The sequence below is a fragment of the Miniopterus schreibersii genome, assembly GCF_964146895.1.
Source record: "Miniopterus schreibersii genome assembly, chromosome: 12".
In the NCBI taxonomy this organism is placed as follows: Eukaryota; Metazoa; Chordata; class Mammalia; order Chiroptera; family Miniopteridae; genus Miniopterus; species Miniopterus schreibersii.
In genome coordinates, this window is record NC_138112.1 from 52,768,153 (window position 1) to 52,793,159 (window position 25,007).

The following is a 25,007-nucleotide window of genomic DNA, read 5'->3' on the forward strand; positions in this document are numbered from 1 at the left end:
AATACCTCATACAGTTGAAAGCACAAGTTAATGAAGTAACAGTTTTATGCACCTAATTGCTATTTTAAGAGACATGAAGCTGTTCTCTTAAAAAATCACAATTTAGCCCTAGCTGGTTTGGCTCCGTGGTTAGAGCGTCGGCCTGCATACTGAAGGGTCCCAGGTTTGATTCCGGCCAAGGGCATGTACCTTGGTTGCAGGCTTGACCCCTGGCCCCGGTCAGGGTGCGTGCAGGAGGCAACCAATCAGTATGCCTCTCTTACATCTCTCTCTCTCTCTCTCTCTCTCTCTCTCTCTCTCTCCCCTTTTCCACTCTCTCTGAAATGCAATGGAAAAAATATTGAGTGAGGATTAAAAATAATAAACTGTCTTAAAAAAAAAGACAATTTAGCAAAAATGCATATACAAAGCTAGAAACTTACGAATAAACTACTTTAGAGAAGGTGCGTAGCTGAGGTGATATGACAAATAACAACTTTCAGAATGATTTGTGCTACATTCAAAGCAGGATTTAAAAGTGATCTGAGTTAGGGCTGCTGAAGACACAGAAGTGCCTCTCTTCTAAACACTACAGTAAGTTTTGTTTAATGAATCCAATCTTAGTCTTTGTAATACTTATCCATTAATAGTTTAGGAAACATCTTAAAATATTTATAGGATGCTTTAAGGCATCTTATATACAACTGAAAATGTGCATTTCCGAATAAAGTGGTTAGTGTTCTACTCCTGTTCCTGCATTATGGCTCGAGGTTCCTGCTTCAGAAAGTTTTGTTTACTGTAAGTCCAGATAGAGACTTAAAAAGGAAGTCAGACAAAAACATTTTGTTGAGATTGCCAAGTTTTAGCCTTTCAAAAGACTTTTAAGTATTAAAACCACTGTTAAAATGAACTCCAAATGCAAGCACTAAAGTTGTGGGTTAGATGGAGGAAAAAAAATACAATTTTCATCAATAAAGTCCAAATTCTAACACAATTTTACCTTGGGTTGTAATGTAAGTACATTAACATTTGTGTAGTTTGTGTAGTATTGTATAGAATAAAATATGCTATGTTAACAATATAAAACTTTAATATAAGCTTAAAATCAAAACAATACAATGAAAATCATAATGAAATTAGAATTAATTTGCCTGGTCCACTAAATTAAATTTGCTAAGTGGTTAAAACAAATTATGACCAAATCTTTGACATTGGTTAAGTGGTTAATGAAGTAAACAAAGTTTGTGGCACTTGCCATCTCTTCCCCCAAAATTTCTGGGATTTTTAAGGAATATGATCAACTGATAGCAATGTGATAAAAGTAATACATTGGCTATTTTGACTTTGTTAGTGAAATACAGAGTCTCATGAAGAAGTATGTGAAGAGACGTTAGAACTGACTTCCTGTACCTCAAGAGAAACAACTAAAAATGTATTCATTGGCTGTGCTGTTCCTTCAGCTACTTGAGTCTACCTGTGGGCACAGTCTACTTGATTCTATCTTTCAAATATTCCATTTCTCCAAGAACTCCACTCCACACATTTAGCTAGGGACTCGGAAATGTTTCCAGTAGGAAACAAACAAACAAACAAACAAACAAAAGTTGTTTCAAGTAGTTTTAAGATGTCAGTATAGTCTTACTTTTAAAAAATACCTTTTTTATTATAAAAATTTTCCTTAAATAGGCCCTGGGATTGAATGTTACATAGATTAGTATAAGTATCTAAGTAATATTATATTACATATATGTGGCTTACACAATCCTGCAAAGATATATATTACATAATATCCTGGCACATTAGCAAATCAGGAAGAATTAAAGCAATGGTATAAATGAGCTTAATGTTCATCTCCTAGAATGAGACCTTGATAACGTCTAAACATAGATGAATCAAGAAATAGCAGTATAAGAAATATTAGGTAAATATTAGGAGGTTGTTATAAATCATTCAGCATGTATCTCAATAGAAAATAGAAAAAACAAAGTGGTTTTATGTCTATTTTTATAAAGCTAGTTTTAAGAAACGTCAATATATTTTTACTTTTAAATGATTCTTTTAATTATTATAAGAAATCACCTTAAATTATTAATGACAAATCAAATCCAAAATAATTTTAAACCAAATGCCTGTTACAAAGGAAAAATAACTTAAAACTTACACATCAGCATTTCAGAGTAGCAAAAAATGAAAGACCCAAGTCATATAAACTCTTCCCTACTTTAGCTATGACATTCCTGTTTCCTAGACATCAGGCAGTTTAGCAATCTACGCTTTTTACTGAATTCCCGTTTTAAAATGGTGGCCCTAATTCCTGATTAATTACAGACCACCAGGAAAGTCACAGAACTAGAATTCGTCCTAGATGATCTCAATGGTCATTTAAACTTTCTTACTTTATAATTTGTTGCTCACAGCAAGAAAGTGACATGCTCAAAGTCAATATCAATCATACTTGGCAGAACTGAAGTCTCTTGTTAATTTACCAGGGGGAAGTCAGACAAAGAAACCAAGTAATACGAAGTAATAACATACATAATTCTGTTGAAGACTTAAAAATATGAAATTTTCTTCACAGATCCAAAAATATGAATAGAAGGCAATGTACCATTTCATCTCCCCAAAACTGAGATGCTATCTCTCCTATTACTAGAAAGAGAACATAAATGTGCATAAAATGTGGATAGCCTTACAAGTTAAGCTGGGCTACATAAAATTAACCAACATATATGGCAAAAATGTACCATATATCACAAAGGTTTAGAGCTCTTGTATGTGTTTAAATGTATGTCTATGTACATGTGTGTGTGGTCAGATATCAATCTGAAAAGAACTCTTACAAAATAAATAAGAAAAAAATACAGAAAACTAAAGCAAAGGAAATGAACAGGTAATTAATTCAGAATGAACTACAACTGAACAAAAGCACAGGAAAAAGTGTTCAGCATCATTACCCATTTATGGTGGTAGACTGTACAATTATGGCAGTTCTGAAGAATAGTTTGACAATGCTTTAAAACTGTACATACCCCTTGATCTAGCTCTCCTACTTTTTAGAGATTTAGCCCAAGGAAATAGACAAGTTTGAAAATATACACACTTAGTGGAGTGTTGCTTATAACAACAATAAAGTGAAAAAACAAACAAATCCTAAATGTTCATTAGTAGGGCATTAGGTAAGGATAATATGCAGTTATTTAAAATGAAAAATTAATGTTTAATAAAAATATCTGTGTATAAAATGTGGTTCAGTAAAAAAAAAAAAAAGCTGGTTATCAATTATATATGTGACATCTCAATTTTTTTTTTGTTTAAAAAAATCAAACTACATATGCATGCTTAGGCAAAAAAAGTTCAATAAACTATTAAAATGAAATATTAATAGAAATTAATAAAAGACATCTTACTTATTTTGGCATGACTTTTTTTTCAAATTACAATAAATGAAATTTATTGTTAAGATAATCACAAGGTTAAAACATTAGTGATAGGAGTGATAAACTTAGTTTGTTGGGGAGAGGGAAGGTATGACAATTGCTGTAATAGTGGAATAAAAAAATACAATGAAAATGCAAAAGAGTTGTATGGGCAAAGGGGAGAGGACTTATTAAAGAGCAGGTTTCATAAAGAATGTGGTATCTGAATTGGACTATCAACGCAGATAATGGTTTTTAAATAGGCGTATGCTAGTATGTGGGATGGACCTAGAGGAAACAACACTCAAGATTGAGGGAAAAGCCTGGAAACTAAAGAGGCAAGAGAGAGAAAGCATGTTTAAGGGAAGGTGGGGACACCAAGTCCCATATGGAAGTGAGTCTGCATCCTAACAATGGACTGGTAAAGTCTTTGAAGGCTCGTCTAAGTACAGGGTCTGCACTTTATTAGGGAGATCATTTTAGTGTGAAGGGTAGATTTTAAAGGAGAGAGACAAGAAAAACAGAAACCAGTGCAGATATCACCATAATTATTCATTTCTTACATCAAATTTTCTCAATATGTTTAAAGTAAATTGAATTAAGAAACATCATTCTATTCTGTCTCTTCCTGTTTTAAATAAACCTTTAAAAATACAACTACTAACTGGCAATTTCATGTGGTTTCTTAGGTAGGTTGGGTCTATATTTATATTTTAGCTTTTTGAAATACTCCACAGATGGTTCCTTTAAATAAAGAGACTAGATAATTTATCACTAATGAGTTAAAAATCCCTCTCTTAAAAAAAATGGGCAGGCCTTCTGGGGTCATCTTTTGATGTTCCATATCATGTGTTCTGAAAGATTTTACCCAGAGGAACTAATTTATCAAAGGCTTAAGACTGCAAACCTTAAAAGATTTACAGAACTGTATGTTAGTGTAACAGGCAGAATGCAGTATTTAGCAAACATGAGTCATGGGCCGCAAAGCAGGGTTCATGACAGGGAGACACTGATGAATGGCATAAGATCTCATTGAGGTTTGGTACAAAACGACGGCAAGCATTTTTCTTTTGCTAACACTCATGTTAATATGCGCTTGAGAAGATATTTTGGGAAACTATGCTAAATTAAAATTAGTTGGCAAAGTTCTAAAGTGAAGTCAAATATTAATATATGCATTTCAATAAACACTCTAGGCTACAAAATGAGTGATACAATTATTGTACTAATCATAAATCTGGATTTTTTTTAACAGCCTTGTGACTCATGGAATTCATAGTTGCAAATGACACAGGTGAATAAACTTTAACTATTTAAAAGATATGTAGCCTTAAGTTACTACTGAATTAACCAAACTGATACATTTTATAATGCATTCATAAGACACTATTGTGGTTACTGTAGTATTAATGTCTATTCAGATAACATAAGCTATTTACAAATATTACAGAGAGAATACATTTTCCCATGTATTAAGAACTGTCATAGTTCTTTAAATTAATTCAGCACTCTGAGTAATAAATCAACCATAACTTTCTGATACCTGTCTCTGTGGAAAATAGCAGATACATTCTTTCTCTCAGTCTCAGTTTCCTAGTAATCATGCTTACTTAAGATGAAAAAAGAAAAAGAAAATGCAAAGAACCATTTAATTTACAGTAACATCTGCAGTTGCGGATGAATAACTGAACATAGTCTTGTGTACAAAAGTAGGGTCCAAATGAAATATATTTAGGGCTACAAGCATGACTACAGTGGTTATTGATAATAATTAAATTTTGTTGACAAGAAAATATAAGGAAGATTTACTTTATATAAACACTTTTGCTTCTTCATATTTATTATATAAGGAATGAGAATAGAGGTTTCCTAATTTTTAAAGAAAATTTCCTTCTACTCAAGTAATTTTAGGGGAAACCTAAACTTCCGCTGGAACTCTGCACTCAATCAGAATATTTTTATTATAGTTCTACTAGTATCTTTTATTGTACTTCAAGATGAAACCACTGACACGGGGTACAAAATTTAGGAAAAGGAAAGGTTAGAGACAGAAATATTACTAAATGTGAGTTTCCAGATGGATAACGAGGAAATCTTGACTTTTCATTTAATGTCAGAAATCTTATCAGTTCTATAAATAAAGCTTGCTGCCAGCACCCCCAGCCTGCATGGCACTCAGTGAGTGAGTGTACTTTGTGTTTTCCAGACCCGAAATAGGTACATGTTTTACTCAAGTCAACAGACATGTATTTTGTAGGCAAAGATTTCAAGTCAAATATCTGTCCCAAAATCAAGTACTGACATTGGTAAAGTATTAAAATTAACAAAATTTAAAAAGTTAGTTTCAGCTTAAAGTAATACAGGATTATTAATATTAAAAAAATAAAAATAGTCGATATAACAAAAATATAAAACACTATATCTAGGGATATCTTTAATAACAAATGTATAACACACATGTGAAGAAAGTTTAAAACTTTGCTGAGGCATTTACAAGAAGATATGATATGGAGACAAACTAAAGCGAGAAGATTTGATATGGAAAAACGTGAAAACAAGATTAATTTATACATTTTTGAAAAGATTTCATTCCTTTGAATTGGAAAAAAATTATTGTAAGATTCATTTCTTGGTCAGAGACAGCCAAGAACATTTTAAAAACAAGGGACAACAGAGGGAAATTAGTACTGATATATATAAAAAGTAAATGATCAGTTACTTAAATAATAACTATTAGCTCTTGGACAAATAGGCAAAAGATCAGGATAGAGAAATCCAATAAACAAAATTATTTATACTACTTACTACATTTAAAACAAAGGTGCCATAAGGCTGTATTGTCAATATCTTATACAAGAATGACAGGCTCTTTGGAAAAAATTAAGTTAGATTCTTGTCTGTTATATTAAAGTAAATCAGAAGAAAAAGGAAGTAAAAATTTAAATTACTTAAGGATGAAAAGGCCATGCCAATGATTCCAAAGGCAGAGAAAGGGAAAAAAAAGCAATTTTATTACACAGAAGTTTAAAAATGGGATCTCAAACAAAGTTAAGAGTAAACAATAAACTTGAAGAGTACATTTGCAACATGCGTCTTACAGGAAAGTTAATATCCCTGATGATCTCATCCAGTCCCATGGCTTTAAATATCATCTAAATGTTAACAACTCTCAAACTTATATTCATTTTAGACTTCTCCCTTGAACTCACTTCTTACATCCAACTGCTTACGGGATGCCCTCACCTGAATGTATCTTAGACAAAATTAAAATGTCTCAAAATGAACTCATCTTCTGCCACTGCCACCCTGTGTGTTCCACCTGAAGTCTCCCATCTCTCTTAAGGTGACCTGATTCTTTCAGTTGCTTTGTTAAGAAATCTTAAGTCATCCTTGACCTTTCTTTCTCACATTTCAAATCCAGTTTGCCTGAAAATTCTGTGGGCTCTACCTTTAAACTATATTAGAATCTGACCCCCCTCTCGCCACTCCCTTTGCTGCCAGCCTGCTCTGAGCCACCACCACCTTTTTCCTGGGTTACTACAGTAGCCTCCTGACTGTTTCACCTCCTGCCATACTATAATCAGCTCTCAATACAGTAGCCAGAGGGTGTTTTTAAAACATGATCTCCTTGGATCACGTCATGGTCCCTGTTCTATTCAGGGTACAAGCCTAAGTCCCACAAGGCTCTGAGTGATCTTCCTTCCTTCGCTTTCTCCCTGTGAGCTCATCACTGCCTACTTTCCTCTTCTCCTGTATACCAGTTACATGCCTTTCGTGTCATTCCATGAACGCGCAAAGCAAACACCTGTGAATGAATGAATAAATATCTGTATCTTAGGCTCTTATAAATGTCAATTTTTACAAAAGATGATTATGCCAGAAAAATGTTCAAATGATGGCTAGGTCCTTCACAGAAAACAGATCTTTAAACAGCTGAAAAAAAAATTAAATATATTGAACTATATTAGTAAACAAAGAAAAATTTTTAAAATATAATATTTATAACTATTAAACTGACAAAGAATCAATGAGTAATTAGTAAAGACAAAAGAGGGAGAGAAACCTCAGATTTAATAAGATTTAATAGATAAGATCAACCAATGTTTGGGCTTTGTTTTAAGAATGATATGAGAAAACTGTAACAAGAAATCATTTATGAGACACTGAGGGAAATTTGAATACTGATTAGCTATCTGATAACATTAGGTATTAAGAAAGCATTGTGTTTTCTTTTAGAGACACTAAGATATAAATGGAAGAAATGGTATGATATCTGGGATTTCTTTCAAAATATTCCAGTGTACCTGTATATGGGGTGGGAGAAAGCAGATGGTATTCTCAAGACTAGCCACTAGATAATTCTTATATTTAGATGATGAGTACATGGGCTCATTATAGTATTCTTTGGACTTCTATGTGTGATTGAAAATTATTTTCTATAAGTTAAAAATTGAAAATATTTTAACATCAAAAAACTTGTGAGGCTAAAAAACAAACTCATTTTCCTATACTGCTAATGGGAGTTCAAGATGGTATAATCACATGTGGAAAGGGGTATAACCTGGCAATATATATTATAAACTTTGAGCCAGAAATTCCACTTATAGAAGTTTATCATGAGAATAGTCAGACATGAGCAACAGGATAAATATACATATTTGCTTAATGCAATATTATTTACGAAAATAAAAATATGTTAAACAACCTAAGTACCTAACAACAGGGTATGGAGTAAATTAATTATGGTTAATCTCATCAGACTTTTAAAAACACAGTATGTGTTCATGTTTTAAAAACACAGCATTCAGTTGAGCTAGTAAATACTCTCTAAAAGACCCTAAAGCACCAAGAAAAAAAAATCAAATCCCATAGCATTTAGTATTTTTGAAATGAAACAAAACCACTGGACATTACTTGTTCATAAGAGGATAGAAAAAAGTTAGTGATACATGTGTAAGCTTAAGATGAATGAGACACATCTGACTCATGTTTTGCTTGTTAAATCGCTTCAATTTTACATCTAAAATTTGTTGAGACTATCATTTATAGTATAGTTCAAACAATATATGCTATCTGGGTATTGCCTCATGTTTTCAGAAATACAAATGTAAATGTTACTTCGTATACTTTTTAAAATGAAGTACTTCAATATTCTAAGACTATAAAAAACAAATATTTATAAGTGGCTTCACTTTATACCCCTTCCCTGTTACTCACCTTTATCTCTACTTATAATGTTTACAACACAATAATTCATGGAATAGACAAGACATAGTAAGCAAGTAGTTAGTCTGTAAAATCATGTGAACAAAATATTAAGACAACAAACTAAGAAGAAACGATAAAACAAAACCGATCTTCTGATACATTTTCAAAAGGAAACATATATTTATACAATGTAACATTTTAATTGTCTTTCCTTTTGAAAATACAATGAAAAAAAATAATTAAGAGCCAAGTAAATGTTTTGTTGTACTGTTGACAAGTATAGTCTATGCAATTACATTGTAAATGAAATATGGACTTTTAAATGAGGGATAATGACTATTATATAGCAGGTGGTCAGTATTTCTCAATCTTGGTGTTAAAACCATATTTCCTCTCCAACATCTTGAATACATTATATGGAAAGGATCAAGGTCCAAAAGGTATAAAAGAATCTGAAAAAAATCTTAAAAGTTTTCTTTCCAAAGATCTCAACTAGGTCAGTTCTAATGCTTTATAAAAGAAAAATTACATATATCCAACTTCTCTGTCATCTTAATGTAAAAATATAATATGAGGAACTTAATAATAGAGACCTAGGTAATTGAGAACACCTCCCTACTGAAGGTAACTAAAATATCTGGACAAATATAAAAAACACATGCTTAAGGCACAGGAGAGCTAACAGAATTGTGAAGAATTATAGGCAAGTGTTGGGAGGAGTTGGAGGCTATTTTCCCCTGGAGGTTGTTTGCTGATTCGGGAGAAGGTGGCAGAAATGCTTAGTAACATTGTTGAGAGCTTTGTAGGTATGGGGTGCTGGAACTGAAATTTAGGGCCCACAAAGAGTTGTTGTTTGTAAACCCTCCTTGCTTTGAGTTGTACCCTTAACAGCTAAACTCTATAGAATAAATCAAGGGCAGGCAGGCCCTTGCAGAAGCAGCAGGTCAGTTTCAAATGATCTCAATCTCTAAAACTGAAGTGATTTTGGATTACTAATGCCATCAGGAGCCTGGAAGAAGCAAATGTAATCCTCCCTGAAGGAAGACATTATTATCAGAAGATTCAAAGTATTTCTATAAACAATTCTGCAAATACATGTCTGATAAACAAAAATTAGCATGCATTTAAAGAAATAAAACCATGAAAACCAGCAGAAAGAGACAACAGAAACACACCCAGAGTGTTCGGATTTCTGACTTCTTAGACACAGACTGTAACTGAAATTAGTAATGGTTTTAAGAACCATTTGACACAGCTGAAAAGTAAACTATAAAATTTGTAAAAAAAAAAAAAAATTTCCAGTGAGAGAAAAAATAATGAAAAGCAGGAGAGAGTAAAAGGCAGAGATAAGACAATGGGAAGTTACTGTACAATAAAACTGAAGTCCCAGAAGTAGAGGAGAGAGTAAAAGTGGCAGAAATAATATTTGAAGATATAATGGTTAAAAGCTTTAGAAAACTAATGAAAGATAACCCAGACACAAATTCAGAAACTTCTATGAACCTAAGTAAGAGAAGTAGAAATAAAATTACATAGGCACAATATGGCAAAACTACTAAAACCCAAAGACAAAGAGAAAATATTTTAGGGCTCCAGAAGTCAGACTGCATTCACGGGAGAAACACTTAGAATGAAAGTTGACTTCAATAGCAACAACAAAAGCCAGAAAATAATTTTTTTAAGTGCTAAAAGAAAAGAATGCTAAACTAGAATTCTATACCCAGAAAAACAGTCTTCAAGAAAGAAAAGTAAAATAAATACATTTTCAGACGCATAAAAATTAAGAAAATTCATCATCAGCATACCCACTATAAAGAAAATGCAAAAGGTTTCTTAGATGAAAGAAAAACTGTCTTGGATGAATACAGAGATGCTGAAAAGATATAGAACAAAAAAAGTAAATATGAACATTGACTGTATAGGCAATAAAAATAATATCCTATAGGTTTAATATACAAAGGAAAAGTAAGTATATTTGAACAATGTTATATATGTCAAAAGAGGAGTTAAAGGTGTTAAAGAATTTTAAGTTTCTAGCACTGGCTGAGTGTGGAAGTAACAAATAGTTACTTTGATAAACAGACTTGGATAAAGCAAGGATACATGTTACCCAAAGGATAACTACTAAAAGAATATAAACAGTGTACAGAGCTTCCAAACTCAAAGAGGTGAAAAAATGGGATATTAAATATTACTCCATCATGTCAAAGGAAAATTCAAAAGAAAGCAATTTAGAATAAGCAGGACAATTATAAAGCAAGTCACAAGATGGTAGATTTAAATTCAACTATCAATAAATTCATTAAATACATTAACTAAAATATAAAAACTGATAAACAGAACAAAAAACCAAAACTCAATTATGTGCTGTTTATAAGAGGCACATTTGAAATAAATATACAGAAAGGTTTACTGTGAAAAAATTGGAAAAAAGATAAACATGAAAACACTAGGCAAAAGGAAAGTGGTATAGCTGTATTAATATTAAACAAAGTAAACTTAAAAGTTAAAAAATATTACTAGAATAAGGGTATCTTATAATAAAAAGATGTAAGAATTCTGAAATATACAGATGTAAAAATATAATTTCAATAAAAGAAAGCAAAGATTGACAGAACTAAACAGGGTAATAATGTATGATAGGCAGAACACCCACTCCCCCTAAAAGAGGTCCATGGCTGAGCCCCGGAAACCTGCACATATGTTACATTGAATAGCAAAAGGGATTTTTGCAGATGTGATTAACATTGTGGAATTTTATTTTTTCTTTTAGTATAAAACATATCCTTTAATTTTTTTAAGCTTTTTAAAAAACAATTTTATACTTAAGCTTTGAAGAAAAGCACAAAGTTTACCAGTTACATTTTTTAACCCAAAACTTAAGCACCCATTCTGTGCACAGTATTATTCTTAGGGGCAATAAAAGGGATTCTTAACCTTAGAAACATGATTTCACTTTCTGAAATTGTATTACCACCTTTTCCAGAATTTTAAAATAGGGAGATTACCCTAGAGCTTTGGTTTTCAACTGGTGTGCCTCAAGAATTTTTAAAACATGCAATACTTGACTATTTAGTCAGGGACACTGGCCTCTTTTCCCTTAGACTGTCAAATAAAAAAAATGACAGCAGCCATCCAGTGTGAATGAATTAAAATTATATGTTTTATTTGTTTGTTTGTTTCTTGTGGTCAGATAGGCAAAAAATATATTTTTTGGCATACTTCAGAATTTTAGTAATTAGTTTGTGTGTGCCATGAGATGAAAAAGGTTGAAAATCACTGTCTTAGATTATCCAGTGGGCTCAATCTAATTATATGAGCAGTTAAAGCAGATAACTTTCTCTAACCGTAGGCAGTAGACATGAGGCAGAAGGGAAAGTCAGAGATATTCAAAGCATGAAAATGATTTGACCTGCCTTTGTTAACTAGGAGATGAAGTGATGTAGGGGACCATGTGCAAGGGAAAATGAGTGATCCCTAGAAACTTAGAATGACCCCTGGCCGACAGCCAACAAGAAAACACAGATCTCAGTCCTACGGCCACATAGAAGTGAATTCTGCTAACTATCAGAATAAGCCTAGCAGCAAGTCCTCCCCTAGAACCTCCAAATAAGAGACTCAGAGGGTTGGGTTCACACTTTGATTCTGGCCTTGTGAAGCTCTGAGCAGATTAACCCACTGAACCTGCTGGACTGCTGGCCTACAGAACTGAGATAATAGAGTTGATACGTTTATGTTAATTTGTTAGTGCAGCAATAGAAAACTCATACAAAATAGAAAAATCCAGAGTAATAGAAAGAATTTTAATAAGGCTCCTTAGTATAAATTAAGAACATAAATCAGTAAGAATAAGATTTGAAGAACACAACCAGTTTGACCTGACTTATATAGAATATTGCAACTAATACCTACAAAATATATATTTCTTAAAAGCATACTTAAAACATTTATACAAGCTAACTACATACTGGGCATAAAGCATGTATCCATAAACTTCAAAGGATTAAAATCATATAAATATTTTCTCTAAATACAGTTCAATTAAGCTAGAAATCAGTAACCCTCAACTAGGCTGGAATTTGCCACAGCTTTTTGATATTAAAAAATGCTACATGGGTTGAAGAAGAAATTAATAACAGAAATCAGAAAATACTTTTAACTAAATAATAACGAAAAATACTATGTATCAAAACTTGTGGATGAAGTGAAAGCTTTGTTTAAAAATGTTCCATGCACACTTATGAGGTGAGATATCAGGTGATCTGCCAACAGAAAAACAGTAAATTCTCTACCTTTAGATCTTAAGAACAGTTTATTATGTATTAAAAAATATGATAGCTTTAATTATAATTTTCATTCTTTCACAGATGTTAAATTTTAAAGAAGTAAAATTAGTCCATCAAAAATGGGTGAAATAACTTAAAAGTTTTAGTGCTAGAGATCCTTAGGACATCAAGCATACTTGCTCTTAGATCTGTGAAAGACACTGGTTAACTGAAACAATTCTGAAGCTAACTGCCCCATTAATTCTCACAAAAAAGCCAAACCTATGAAAAAATTAACTGTTCTGTAGATTGATATATAAAGGAGGAAGCCACATTTCAGAAATGTTATTATTTGCATAAAAAAATAAAAGCAGTACTTACAAGGAGTAGTCTGAAGTGGTGCGAGTTGTGGAAAGGTCATAAACACAGAAGCCCCTGGTGGATCGTTCTGCGTGGTCGGCTCAGTAGTTTGGTCAGCCCAAACAACCACTTTTTTCCTCTCGACCAAATGTTCAATCTCCTTGAAGTCAGACTCTAAGGCAGCACTTGACAGGCCAGCTTCTTTTAATGCACAGTACTGTTTTCTTAGGGTTGGAAGTAAAGCATTCAATACTCTACACACAGAAGGTGACAAGAAAGGAGAGATAAACACTAAATTTTAAACACATTATTAAAGTTCTATGTAACATCCAAAGTACTAGCAGATCATTTAAATGACTCCCTGTATAAAATGAACAATTAATACTCTGTCAAATGATGAAAATCATTTTAAGTATATAACATTTAAAAAATAACAACAAAAATATGAAACTCAATTTCCTTTCAGTTAGCTCTTCATAAGCTCAAGCGAACACTTTCAAAGCTATTCCAAGGGGTTTCAAGGAGGAAAGTTGTGGACAAGAATGGTGGGTATGGGAAATAGATGGGACACTAGATTCTTGGCTCTGATTAAAAACCTTACCTATTGCTGTTAATAGTCTGATTAAAAACCTTCCCTATTGCTGTTAATCGGAGCAGTACTGAATGTATCTTTTTATGTATCAGACCTCCACGTAAGTGCTCACTGAAATGCCACAGCTAAATAGTTATAAATTTATACACTCAATCAATGGTTCCTAACTTTTCAATCAAGGAAGATGTCGTCAAACAACATGAGTAATCTTGAAATGATTCAGTCCTGGTGTTTGAGTTGACTTACAGCATCCAGGAGAATAGAATCATTGGAAGTATAAAAAGGTCAGTGGGAAAAGAAGAGGCACTGATTTTAACAGAGAAGGAAATAATCACTTTATTACTCTGGAGTCTTAGATATTTAGACAGCAGTATAAATAGTCTGTGACACTTTTCATTTTGGTGAGGATGGGGAGTACTTCATTTAAGTCAAGTAGGAAATTATAGGAAAAAGCCATTAATCAGAAAGTCAATAAAAACAGTTATTTATTGAATGCCTATGCTAATCAGGCACTGTGCAGAGAAGAGTCACCTGTTATCATTAGAAAGGCTTGCTAGCAAGGGTGGCCCTTTGCTGGCACCTTGAACCTTGGATTTTAACAGGGTTCTCATCATTTTCAGACCTGGAAAGAAAAGCCCTAAGAGAAACAAATTTCTCATGTTTCCAGAGCATGAAAGTGACACCTAAGGAGGTAACCAACATATCCAAAGTAACAAAAATAAAGATTGCTGTACTTTTTTACCATAATGTTTCTATAGACTCAAATGATGTTACTAATGAGCTAGTAGAGAGAGCATGAAAGAGCTACTACACCATCACATAAAAATTGGATACTTGATGTAAAATATATACATTTTTAGTAACTTCATTTTAATGATAGCACAATATCATTTGGAATTATAAATGCTTAAAAACTGCCTACTTAAATATTTAGTTAGTATTAAAAGTGAGTGCTTCTAAGAAGGGAAGTGGATAGCTCAAAGACGGGTAGAGACAGATTCCTTTTCACAATATAGATATCTTTGAAATTTTGTATTACATATGTTACAGAAAATAATTTTAAAAATGCTTTCAATACTATAAAGCACTATAAAAATTAGTTTGAGAAGAAGAACCACACCTTTAATACTTTCTCAATGCTTTCTAACTCTGTATGCTTTCTGATGCTGGCAGACACTTAAAAATAATGTATCCTGTACCAGATAAAACTCAGTTTTCTGGCTTGTAAAAGTAAACTTCTATGCTTCCAGTTCCTTAGGTATACAGTGTTAAAATGTGTAGAATAAGTGAATACATATACTCACGCCTCAGTTCGCCTATGTTGCTGTTCTTGAAGACAAGCTAGATCCATCATATGTTTAATCTGTGCTTTCAAATCGTTGTTCTGGAGGTGCAAATGGTGACAATGCAGATCTTGATTGAGTTCCTGGGGAAAACAATGTAAACTACACATCAGATTCCTTTAAGAATGTAAAACTTGAATCAACTTTAATAAAACTTATTTTATATTGATGTCAACAGATTTAATTTTTTAATTTAAAAAAAAATTGATTTGAGAGAGAGCAGAGGGGGGAGAGAGAGAGAGAGAGAGAGAGAGAGAAAGAAACATTGATTGGCTGCCTCCTGGGCCAGGGATTGAACCCACAACCTGGGTATGTGCCCCAACTGGTACTCAAACCCACTACCCCTTGGTGTACTGGACAATGCTCCAACCAACTGAACCAAACTGGCCAGGGTGAAGAGATTTAATTTTTTTTACGTATGCAATGATATCCGTGAAAACAGTTTGAAAATAAGCACTCTGGTATAAGTGTCTATAACTTACAAGTAAGATAGTTTCAAGTTTCCTCAGAAACAGGTTAGAAACTCATAACAAATGTTATTATGGTGACAGTTTCTTGGTCTATCCAACTTGTTCATGAGACTGTGGAAATACATGAATATGAAAAGTTTTTGCTTAAATGTCACTTCTTCATGGGGGCTTTCCTTGAGCATTATATCTAAAGATGGGCTCTCTCCAACTCCAATAGTCTCTGTCACAGCACTGATCAGTAACTGTCTATACAGTTTCTGTCTATACTAAACTGTGAGGTTCACCGCCAGGACAGGGGCTGTGTCGAACTAGTTCAGTGTTATTGCCCCCAGTGTCTGGTGATGCATGTAATAACAATTTCTTGCTTTAACTCAATCTTGGTATAAGCTTCATCTTACAGCAAACATGTGAAAAAGCCTTTTGTAGGCTCCCATTTTCCTAAGCTTCCTGTATGTAGGTCCAAGTGCTCTCCAATCTATCCCCTAAAATTACTTATCTTTACTCAAGCTTCCTATACCTTGAGTATGAAAAATGTCAGCTAAGTGGTCACAGTGAAATACTGGTAATAATACAATAGCATTCTCGAAATCTTTAATTGGGAAAATTTTAGTCAATAAAATGAAAGGAAGTGAGGGGCTGAGACAACAATCCCATAAAGCAAGGGAGCTGTGCCTGGAAATGCTCTCCTGGGGACAATTCCCATAACCCATTTTAGCTTCTCAATATTCCTCCTAACCTGCAGTTGACCATTAATTCCCTGAAAGCTTAAGGTTGTTTTTTCTTTCCTTTCTTTTTTTAATACTCCCTGTGCCTGTGGCAGGGAGACTATGACAGGAAAACAATGTCACTCTATGTGTCCTAGATAGATTAGAGTTGGCGCTTATAACTCATAATTATATTTCAAGAACTACAACAAGTATTTTAGAGTAAACTCTCTTTAGGAGTCAGTGTCATATAGTCAGAGTACTGGCCTGTGTCAGGTGACTTTAGAGATGGTCTCAGCCATATCACAAATGCAACCTTAAGCCAAAAATAAGGTCTTTATGGAGATGAATTTATCTGAATAAAATTAAGAGCTATACTTCAGTGTTTTCCAGTTAGGAAATCCAATGATCCTAATGGTGCAAACATACTTGCCAAATACTCCATCTTTTCTAACAAAAAAGTCCTTTCTTCATATGCTTCCCCTGTGAACCTTACTCTTTTGTGGTTCTGGACGACCCTTCTTTAAAAAGGCAAGCCTTGACTGCATGATTATTTTAGTCAACAATGGGCCTTGGCTAGTTTGTCATCTTTGAAAGTCCAAGTTACAATTTGAGTCTTTTCTTGTCTTGATATACTAATGATTATACAGAGCATCGCCTATTCGGAGAACTATAAGTAGATTAGTAATGGCTGAAATGAAATACACAATGAGAGGTGATATGAATAATTTGAGGTATGCAGATGTCATGCTGGGCCTGGGAAATCATAATAGAGAGATTATGTTAGAGAGAAAAGCACTGAACAGTGATATGATCAGAGCTACATTTTAGAAAGCTCCTTTTAGTTTCAGTAGAGAGAATTAATTGCAGTGTAGTATGAATGAAGGCAGAAAGACCAAATGTAGCCACACACTAATGGGAGCAGGAGTCTGATTTAGGGTAGTAGAAGTGGGAGACAGAAAGAAGTGCATAGATTTGGGAGGTTAAGAGGTAGGTAATGCAGGAGGGTACAGAAAAAAAAGAGCACCAATTTGAAAGTCACAGTCCTAGGTCTCTGTGCAGAGTCGTATGACTGTGAATGAGTGGTTTTACAAAGTTGTATCTCAGTTTTCTTACATAGGAAATAATAGCTTATAAATAAGTAATGACTTTAGCTGTAAAAATAGCTGTAGAAAAAAGAACTGAGAGTGGAATTTAGGGTGGCAAGAATGAAAACAGTTTAATTTTTCCAACTTATAATAATGCATTAAAACACAAGGACTTAAAAAATCAAATCCAGGTTCATATTCAGGGGTGGAAAGTTCTGCTTAAGAGAGTTACAAAAGACAGATTGCTAGAAAAATTAAATTTGACTGTATTAAAAAAATTAAATTTACCGAAAATAAATCCAAACAATATTAACTTTAAAAATGCTACTAAGTAGACCAAAAGGCAAAAACAAATTAGAATAATAATGCTCAAAAAAATACCATACCGTTTTTTAAATTGGGAGCTTACGATGACTATGGGAAAGCAAAGGCAAACTAGCAGTTATTTTAAAATAATGTCAAAAATTTAACTCTAACCAAAATACCTATAATTTTATATCATTTAGACAATGATTGTCTTGAGAATAAGACTGCTTTAGATATACATGGTCTTTAACAAATAAGTGAAACTAATTACAAATAAGTAAAACAAACCAAAAGCTACTATAAACATTCAACATCTGTTAACTTTTCAAGAGAAACAGCTCTTGTACACTGAATGAGAAACATTCCTTTGGCTAGGCACATCGGCTGTTTTCTCTGAAGTGCTTTACCCAGAACATGGCTTGGGTACTCTGATGGAGACTGTTGCATAATCCATACTATATTTTATTGTCTTTTTTTGATTACCCTTTTAAAGTTATATAAACACCTCTGTTAGTATCACCTTAAGATGAGTATAGCATTAAAAAAAAGTGCTGTGTTTTTCTAGAGAAGATATTCTTAATGTTGTATCAAATGAAATGACTTAAAAAAAGGCAAAATTGTATGAATGTGACCTCCCCAAAGTCCCATCTGAGAGAAGATCTCTATTGCTCTATGACCTGGTTCTCACAGGCATCTATGACCCAAAAAGTCAGAATTACTGTTTTGAAGGAAAAGTGGAATATGAATTTTATAAAGCAGCTAACTCTGTTGTGCTCCTTTATACACCTTTATTTGGCTACTAATGTCTACGTTATTATTACTTAGAATATTATTACACTATTATTTATCAACCATCTATTATGTGTTAAGTAATGCTAGGCCTTTGCGTACAGTATTTAATTTCACAATGCCTTAAATATATTTTAAAGATGAGAAAGTAAGACAATGAAGTAAAACAACTTGTCCAAAAACACAGTGAGTGTTAAGAGTCAGTACCCAACACAACCATCAAGTCACCCAACGCCAAAGCCTATCCTCTTTCCAACATTTACATTCTCTCCAGAAGGAATATTCAAAAGCACTCTATCAATTAAGTTATATTATAAAATGTCATTAATTTAATTCCTAATCTACTGAACTAATTGGCTGGTATGCTTTCAGTTAGATATTTTGAAGACTTCTAAAATTACTGAAGTGTAGATTCGGTTATTGGCTGGCCTTTAACGAATCTCTACACCAAGGAACTATTCAGTCTCTATTTGTTTTTGTCTTTTTTCTTAAGAAACAGGGTGTCTGCTGCTTGCTGCTCCTTTCAGTGTCATCACTGACTAACCTTGCTGGTCTCCTCTATCTCTAGTCTGAGCTTTAACGCTAAAAAAAAAGGCATTTACAGCTATTGCTATCAATTTTTCTGGTCATAGTGCATTGGCTAGTATCTTTGAATTTATCTGAATACCAATGATCACTAGCTGCATCCATTTGTTACTGAATATTTTAAACTTTATTTCACTGTATTCATTTTCAGTCTAGTGCTCTTCTGGAAATTTGAAGATTCTAGGATTAGATACCAATTAGCTGATACATGGTATAGAATTTCAGAAGAGCAACATCAAAGTAAAGTTGCGTCTCCTTTAAAAAAAAAAAAAGAGTGTGAAGGTCCTGGTCCAGTGGCTCAATTGGCTGGAGCATTGTCCCATACAGCAAAAAGTTGTGGGCTTCATTCCTGGTCAGGGAACGTATGAGAGGCAACTGATTGATGTTTCCCTCTCTCTTTCTCCCCCTCCCTTTCCCTCTCTCTCTAAAATCAATAAACATATCCTCAGGCAAGGATTAAAAAACACGTAAAGAAGTTCTTTTAAACTATTAGGTATCTGAATAAAAATTAGTTACTCCGTAGCAGTTTTCTGCTAGTTGCTTATTCCACATTTATTTACCCCTTCTTTTATTAAGAGAACTCTAATTTTGTTCTGGGTAACAATGTGGATAACGTATCCAGCAAAAACACTCACCTCTCCAGGTACCCTTGGATCTAGGGATAACCAGCCATGTGACAATTAGAGCTATTAAGATATGTCTATTATGAATTTTTGAAAAAAACTTGCTCTCCCAATACAGATATCCCTCAAGCTTTCTTCCTTTCCTCTTCTGGCCTAAGTCTGAACTTGAGACTAAAGACGGAATAGTGATATCACAACTATGAAATGACGAGTATAATGGTGACACTAATGGTATTTTGGAGGTACTGTATTAGGAATGAACTGCATATTCCCAAGACTTATTATTGTAAGGGAGCAAAATGTAGCCCTAAGTATAAGACATTAAAGTCAGATTTGTGGCTGCACACAATTTTTACCTGATTCAGCCATTGATCATCATTACTCATCACTACATTTTATAAATATAACCTTTTGCTCTCTAGGTAGAATATCTTCAGTTTAGCACATACACATGTGCATACAGCTTTCAAATTAGCTTTCTTTAGCCATAGTACAAGTAATGGTGACCACATTTAAAATTTATTATTTTGCACAAAATATCAAGTATTAAAACGAACTAAAATTACCTAGATGATTATTCTTCAAGTACAGTTTGAAATAAAATTACTTTTTTCTAACTCAAGAGCTACCTCATAAAATGATGCAATCACTTAAGAATAACAACATTTGAAGGTAACTCTACTTTTCTGAAAATACAGAAAAGGCAAATCTAGCAGGTAATTAGCAAGGCAGGAGGTATATTCAGTTAAAAAAGAGTAAAATTAGTCAATTATATCTAAGAGAGACAGAGTAATAGTTGTCTTATGACAGGTATCTACTCAAGAACAAAGACAATGAGTTCAAAGAGCTCAGTTCTCACAAAATAAACCAAATATTTCATTCTATTGTGCTTTGCAGATACTGAATTTTCATCAACATTGAGATAATACTCTCCACCAGCAAAAAGATTATGACTCAATGAGGGCTCAGATGATGGTTAGCATTTTTTTGCAATAAAGTACTTTTAAATGAAGGTATAACCTTTTTTAAAATATGTATATATAATGCTGTTGCACACAATAAACTATAGTATAGAGTCAACATAATTTTTATATGCACTGGGAAAAATTTGTGACTTGCTTCACTGCGATATTTGCTTAACTGCAGTGATGTGAAAATGAACCCACAATATATCTCTGAGGTATGCCCGTAAAACATGTCTGTACCTTTGGAATATCACCATTTTGACCTAAGAGTCTCATTTCAGTTTCCACACGATGGAGCCAATTAGTATTCTCATCAAATTGCTTCAATTCCTCCTCCCTTTTCTTCTGTAGGTAGCAGCGACGAGTTTTCAACACTGCAAGTCTGTGATCTCGTTTGCAAGTAGCCTGAAAAACAATGCATTTAAGTTTACCTCATTGTTAGGATATCAGATGCATGTGGTATTGGTAAAGTAGTATATTTTCTCATAAGTGTGCTACTGCACTCTATTAAGGCTATACTTTTGTACTTAAAGCTATTCCCTCTTTGAAATCTCACAATACTACTGCTTGCAGGAAAAGAAAAATTGAGTTGAGTCATTTCATAAAATTCCATGTTGAGAGTTTATGGCTTTAAGAAACACAATGGCCAAATTGAAGACTATAAATAACGTGTGTGTGTGCTAAAATATATTCTTTCAAATGTTTCATTTGAAAATTCCATACAAGGTCTGATAAGTCCCATGATTTTCCCACTCAAAATTAAAATAGATGCAGGTCCTGTTCTTGTCTTTGCTCCAGTTTGAAAGATGTAAAGAAGTAGTGTTCTACTGTCTGGTTTTGTCAATAAGGCCTTTAGGTTGGCTGGTGCAGAAACTGGGGCTTGTATCAGGGTGGTCATAAAGATCGGATCTTGCCTGATGCATAATGGGTATTCCAAGTATTTTCGGTGTTTTACCTAGGCCTGAATTGAGGGCAAAACTGGCCCTTCGGTTTCTTACCCCAAGGGTCTTGTACACTTTCATAGGAACTGTGGGCCAGAGTAGCTTGACCTGTCTGGGCTATTTGCCAAAAAGACACCGAAGTCGATAATTATCAAATATGATGGCTGGACCCTAGACAATAGATCCCCATGGATTACAGTATGTTCCTGCAGCTGATTTTGGAAGTAGAGAACTACATGAATGAAAAAAAAAGAGCAGGAACTGCCTTAGAACTTGGTCAAAGACCTTACTCTCTTTAGGGGATAATTTCTTCCTCCTTTTTACTTTTAATAAAAGAAGTATTGACATTTTTGGGAAAAGCAAGGAACTAAGGAGATTTGCAAAAATGCAAAAGAATGTCCCTCTTCTCACTGTCTCTTTTTGTTTGTTTTAGAAAACATACTCAGTTATTTTTCATTAAAGTGTTACTTATGTTATCATGCAATGGGTTCAACTACTTTTAAGTTAATTAAGACAATTTAAAAATAATCATGTATTTTTGTAAATCTGAGTTTAAATTTCTAATATGGAAATATTGGTAGATGGAACCCACATAAACAAAAGCTCTTTGAGGCCCTAAACAATTTCTTTAAAGCAGAAAGGGGTGCTGAAAGCTAAAAGGTTTGGAGCTGCTGCTATAACAGAAGTAGGATATGTGGCTCTTGACTTTCTTCTGCCAATTAGCAGGTTTGAAAGCTCAGGCCAGTCACTTTCAGCGGGTACTCAGTTACCTCATCTGGAAAATGAACAAAAGTACTGTACCTGCCTGAAGGAAGGCTGTTAAATCAAATTGTCTTTATTTTGCTTTAACAATGATAAATGTTGTAGGTACTCTTAGAAATCAGGGCAGAAAATGATCTGTGGGACTGATGGCAGTCAATATTTAATACCGAAACACCCTAAAAAGTATGTTTTTGAGTTGTGATTTCTCTTGTTCATCCTCTATGGTGGTTTTCTGTGGGGATATTTCCATCAGGACCCTCCTATAGAATCACTGTTTTGACCTAAAGAGCAACTGTTTGGGAATAAATTGTAAAATACACATGTTAAACCCTGACATTATAAAGTAAAACATTTCCTGTTAGGTTTCAAAGAGCTTTACATATTTTATTAACAAAATCCCCAGAATTACCACAGAAGGTCTTGGGCATGAATTTATAATTCTAATATTTAGGTGTTACTGCTGCTTTGTGCAAAAAGATGACTGACCAACATGGTAAAGTCACTATTTCACTAAAAATAAAATGCAGATTATCTTGACATGGCCATAAAATTACCCAGAGCTTCACTTTAACACTAATCTCAGAGTCCACACTCTAGAACAACTTACAGCTGAATCAATGTTATGAGATTCGTTTAGCAATGCTGATAATAAATCTCTTTTGGAGAGGGTCCAAGAGAGATATAAAAGTCCTTACCTTAGCAAGCAGTTTAGTAAGACTAAACGGTGACACTGCTGTGTGTGAAAACAAATAAAACATACACACAAACACACATAAACTCAGCTTCAAGATGTCTTTCTGTTTTTCAATAGTTTATAACCAATAAACTTAAGAGGTTTTATCTCCATGGTTTACCTAGGCTCCTAAGAATTGGAACATGTTATTGAAATGAACAAATGTAGGAAATCATAAAAGATAAGTGGGTTGAAAAAAGGCTACTAAGCAGAATAAACATGAAAACAGAAAAAAATTAAAGAAGTGGGCCAAACCCATTCTACTACCAAGTCTTACTCTTTTTAAGCACTCACATTAATATGCAATGGGGTAAAACAGTAAAATAACAGTATTGAAATTAGTTTGGAATTAAATAGACCAAATTTGTTAATTGTACTAAATAATATTCAAATGATTTAAAAATGGCAGTCTGATTCTAAGCTCTAATAATGCACTACTCCTCTGATTCAAACACTGGCTTTTAACTACAAAAATAGATCGTAAAATTCCTGGCAACCAAAGTTTCCACAATCTGGCCCACTAGCCTATGTTTCCAATTGATTGTCAATAATTTCCAATATGGCAAATATATCATGTGCCATTCCCAATCCAGTCATAATGGCTGCTACTCTAGCAACTTCAGAAATAGAGAGGAAGAGTACAGCAATCAATCAATAATATCTACATTGGATAAGGGATTGGGAATTGACAGAAGTTTTGAGTATAGTTATGTACTTCCATACACACTGTCCCACAAATATACTGTGTGCTCTGGTCAAACTGATATCCTACCTAGAATATACTATTTCTATCTTTTTTTCTCCCGTTGATATTCTCATGCAAGGCCCAGTATAAATCTCCTTTCTTCACCAGGCAGCCTTTCTTAACCACAACTGGAAGCCACTGTTTTCTCCTTTGAGTAGCTATAGCATTTATAGTACTTATCGAATAGCAGAATGATTAAGAGGGCAGACTCTGAGGTCACACAGCTGGGGTTTAATATTGGTTCGGACACATCAATTAGGTATATTTAACCCAGACAACTCACTTTCAGTTGCTCACAAATGGTGATAATATAGGATCTACCTCACAGGCTTGTAAAAAATACTAAAGGAATCATCCCATGCAAAGGACTTTGAAAAGTGTCTGGCACCTAGTGCTCAATAACAGTAGCTTTTTTTTTTTTTTTTTTTTTTTTTACTATTGCACAATTACTACTTACATGACAATCAGTGCCTTATTTTTATATTATTTTATTGCTTCAACTAGCTTATAAGCAATTTAAGGGCAGACAATGTCTCATACTTTTCTTTCCATATAGTGGCTAGTATAATGCTTTGCATTTAAACAAGTATTCATAAAAGCTGTTGTTAAAGGTTAAGACACTAAGTCAGAATCAGATTGAATTTGCCTTTTTCTTTCTTTCAAGAAATAAATCAGATAATTACACTTTTGGATAATTGACATTTAATGGATACCTACACAAAATCAAAAAGAATTATTATCCCTGCTGAAAATTAATCTATAAGTGCAAATAACTGAGATAAAGTATACAATTTTTAGATTATATAATATAGCACTATTTGAGAATTCCACTTAGCAGACACCTGAAAGGGGTTCATAACAATAGATTGATATATTAATCATATGAGATATTCTGTTATTTGGAAGTCATAAGGCTATCAAAAATACTGGCAAGCATTTTGCAGTTCAAGAAAGTTAAAGTACACATACACTAACAAATCTCAAACAAAGATATAAATTCAGTTTTCTTCTGCCTTTAAAGGACCTGAGCAACATTTTAAATGCACTTTGAAAAACAAAATTACAAATAAGTTTTCTGTATTCAGTATATTATTGACTACGGAAAATAGACACTATGTACGGTAGTCCATCTC

General features: G+C 33.4%; 1 protein-coding gene across 2 annotated transcripts in view; it reads right to left on the minus strand.

The window, feature by feature from the left end:
- KIF18A (kinesin family member 18A) overlaps positions 1-25,007 on the minus strand; it is a 70,640-nt gene that overhangs the window by 17,551 nt on the left and 28,082 nt on the right. For both annotated transcript variants that reach the window (XM_081154196.1, XM_081154197.1), the window contains exons 11-13: positions 20,934-21,098; positions 15,125-15,246; positions 13,250-13,482 (exon numbers count right to left, since the gene is read on the minus strand). In XM_081154196.1, the coding sequence (XP_081010322.1) occupies positions 13,250-13,482; positions 15,125-15,246; positions 20,934-21,098 (520 nt within the window). The remainder of the gene's footprint in view (positions 1-13,249; positions 13,483-15,124; positions 15,247-20,933; positions 21,099-25,007) is intronic.